General features: G+C 49.8%; 1 protein-coding gene across 16 annotated transcripts in view; it reads left to right on the forward strand.

Annotated features, from left to right (window-relative positions):
* LOC123512666 (transient receptor potential-gamma protein-like) overlaps nt 1-2500 on the forward strand; it is a 352382-nt gene that overhangs the window by 348362 nt on the left and 1520 nt on the right. For all 16 annotated transcript variants that reach the window (XM_045269141.1, XM_045269142.1, XM_045269150.1 and 13 more), the window contains 2 exons: nt 1-324; nt 760-2500. The exon at nt 1-324 is cut by the window's left edge and continues 436 nt beyond it; the exon at nt 760-2500 is cut by the window's right edge and continues 1520 nt beyond it. In XM_045269141.1, coding sequence (XP_045125076.1) covers nt 1-317 — 317 coding nt within the window. In that variant the 3' untranslated portion in view covers nt 318-324; nt 760-2500. The remainder of the gene's footprint in view (nt 325-759) is intronic.

Below are 2500 nucleotides of genomic sequence, written 5' to 3' on the forward strand. Positions count from 1 at the left end.
ACTCAGTGAGCTTTGAGGGCCCCGGGCTGGGCAGCTTCTCCACCCCCTCACACTCCTCCACGGAGACTGAGCCGCCCCCTCCCTACCCTTCGTGGACGCCCACTCCTCCCACCACCACTGCCGCGCCCCCTGCCGGTGCGCCTCCCTTCGTGCCCGCCTCGCCCTCCTCGGGTAGCGGGTCCCTGCTGCCCATGCCCGTCAGTGAGTCCTCGGAGCCCCTTGTGAGTGGTCGCCCCGCCAACGGCTCCGTGCAGCAAGCGCCTCACCTGCCCGGCGTCCAGCCCGTCAACAGACATATGGCGGCCGGCTGGCTGTGATGCCCTGGTGAGGACCCTGCTTTACACACACACACACACACACACACACACACACACACACACACACACACACACACTGCTAATATCTTTCTGGTTCACGATATTATCATGACATAAAGGCCTGTATTCTAAAATGTTTTGGTCTCCCGCTATTATTTTCAAAAGCCACAGAGATTATTATAGAAATTCTCAAGACCGTTTCTTCTGATCATATTACTAATTTGTCACTAAAACCGTAAAAAGCATTCCTAAAACTTGAGGAACTTCAACAAAAGGCTTCTGAAGATAGTGGAGGCGAGGTCGGAAGGGTCACAGAATACAGTTAAAGGTCACAGGCTACAAATTGACCTTCTCATTAATACTTGAGTCAGAATGTTTCTCAGTACGCTGTAGTGTCCATGCTGCAATGCTGACCACCTTGCCGCTTCCTCCCTCCCTACAGGTGCAGTCAGCCCTTCCACCCCCCATCCCGGAGCGACCGCCCCTCACCGCCCATCTGTAAATACTTCACCACCACCACCACAAGCCACCACGGGAACCCTTCACTTGAGACTTTATTGGAACCTTTCTCCACCTCCCGCGTGGAGACATGTGATAAGGACATCTGTCATCCCTCAAGTGTGCATTTGTATGTAAACCAAAGGGGAAGAAGTGCCAGAAAATTAGTGTTTTTATAAGTATATTTAATGTATTTAACGAAAGTGGGTTAACGTTCTTATACCTAATGTAAGTTGTATTCGTTAATCCCAGGATCGTTGTAACTTTGTATAACTTACAGAAAAGCGTGTGTGTTTCCGTGCGTGCGTGTGTGACCACTTGCGAGACTTCACCAGCCCATGCAAGTGGCGCTGGGCGTCGGAGCACCACCACGCCGCACCGCGCGACACCACGCCACCATCTCGCACCATGTCAATACATGTGTAACACGGGTTTATATGTAAATGTGTAAAGACACGCATACAGGCAGATGGCAGCACTCACTCGGCCCACACCCACACACTCGCTGGTTCACTGTCGCTCTGCAAGGACCGGTTTCTGAAACACCTCTACGCCGCACCACTACACTGAAGAGGTTCTAGTTCAAGTTACGCGGGTTTTCAAGGGTGTTTTCATGATTCTAGTAGCAGATTAATAAGATTTTTGCATTATGAACAGGAGAAACAGTCTTGAAAACCTGGCTGATCATCTCTGCGAGCTTTGAAATTAGTCGTGGTGAGAGAGCAGTGTTTCAGAACATGGGCATTTATTGCACTGTGTTGATTCCTCCTCTGTCTGTGCTTTACCAGACAGCGAGTCGCAGCACAGACATTATCCACAGTGTTCTTTGTTCTCTTTGTTCCCGCAGAGGGCTAGTGCAGTGCTAAGTATGACAGGTCTACAGTCTAACTTTTTTTTTAGTGCCATGGTCTTTAGTGCATGTCATTTCTGTTTTCTGGAAGCTTGGGCGATCTGCTCGTCGTGACAGGCAAGGTTATGAAGCGAGTCGTGAGTGATGTAAAGGCTCCTGCCGCCACACACACACACACTCGATGGTCAGCACAGGAGCCGCTATGCAGTGGCATGAAACGATCAGCTTTTTTCGAAACAAACTACATAGTGTGGGTGCCCTGCGCTGTGGCCACTCCGGCACCGCTTTCCCTCTGGATAAATCAAAGCAAGGGCCTTCATGTGACCACGATGTGCCAGGGTTTGGGTTGAGGTAGAGGATATTTATTTAGTAGCCGCAGTGCATAACTATTTACGTTATTCATCGGTGTGACCGGCATGGCACCATATTCTGAAACACTGCTCCACACCTCCTTTGCTTTCAAAAGGTTCCAATTGAAGTTACACGGGTTTTTGATAGCATTTCCATGGCTCTAGTGATAGACCAACAAGATTTCTACATTACCAGCAGGAGAAACACTCTTGAGAACCCTACTAATCATCTCTGTGGCCTTGAAATATAGTCGCGGTGAGAGAACAGTGTTTCTGAATACTAGCCTGAGGACACAGCTAACACCACAACACCATCACCACCACATCGAGCTCATTTGGTTGAAGGATTGGGTTTCCTTGCTGACCGCCTTGCTCTCCCGCCAGGCTCAGCTCTCGTGACCAGCTAGGGCGTGTAAGCCTTGCCAGTGCTGGTCTGTCTGCATATACAAATAAGTATTTAAGCTTTTTGATATATGGAGCGAGGC

The sequence above is a fragment of the Portunus trituberculatus genome, chromosome 34 (genome assembly GCF_017591435.1).
Source record: "Portunus trituberculatus isolate SZX2019 chromosome 34, ASM1759143v1, whole genome shotgun sequence".
NCBI lineage: Eukaryota > Metazoa > Arthropoda > Malacostraca > Decapoda > Portunidae > Portunus > Portunus trituberculatus.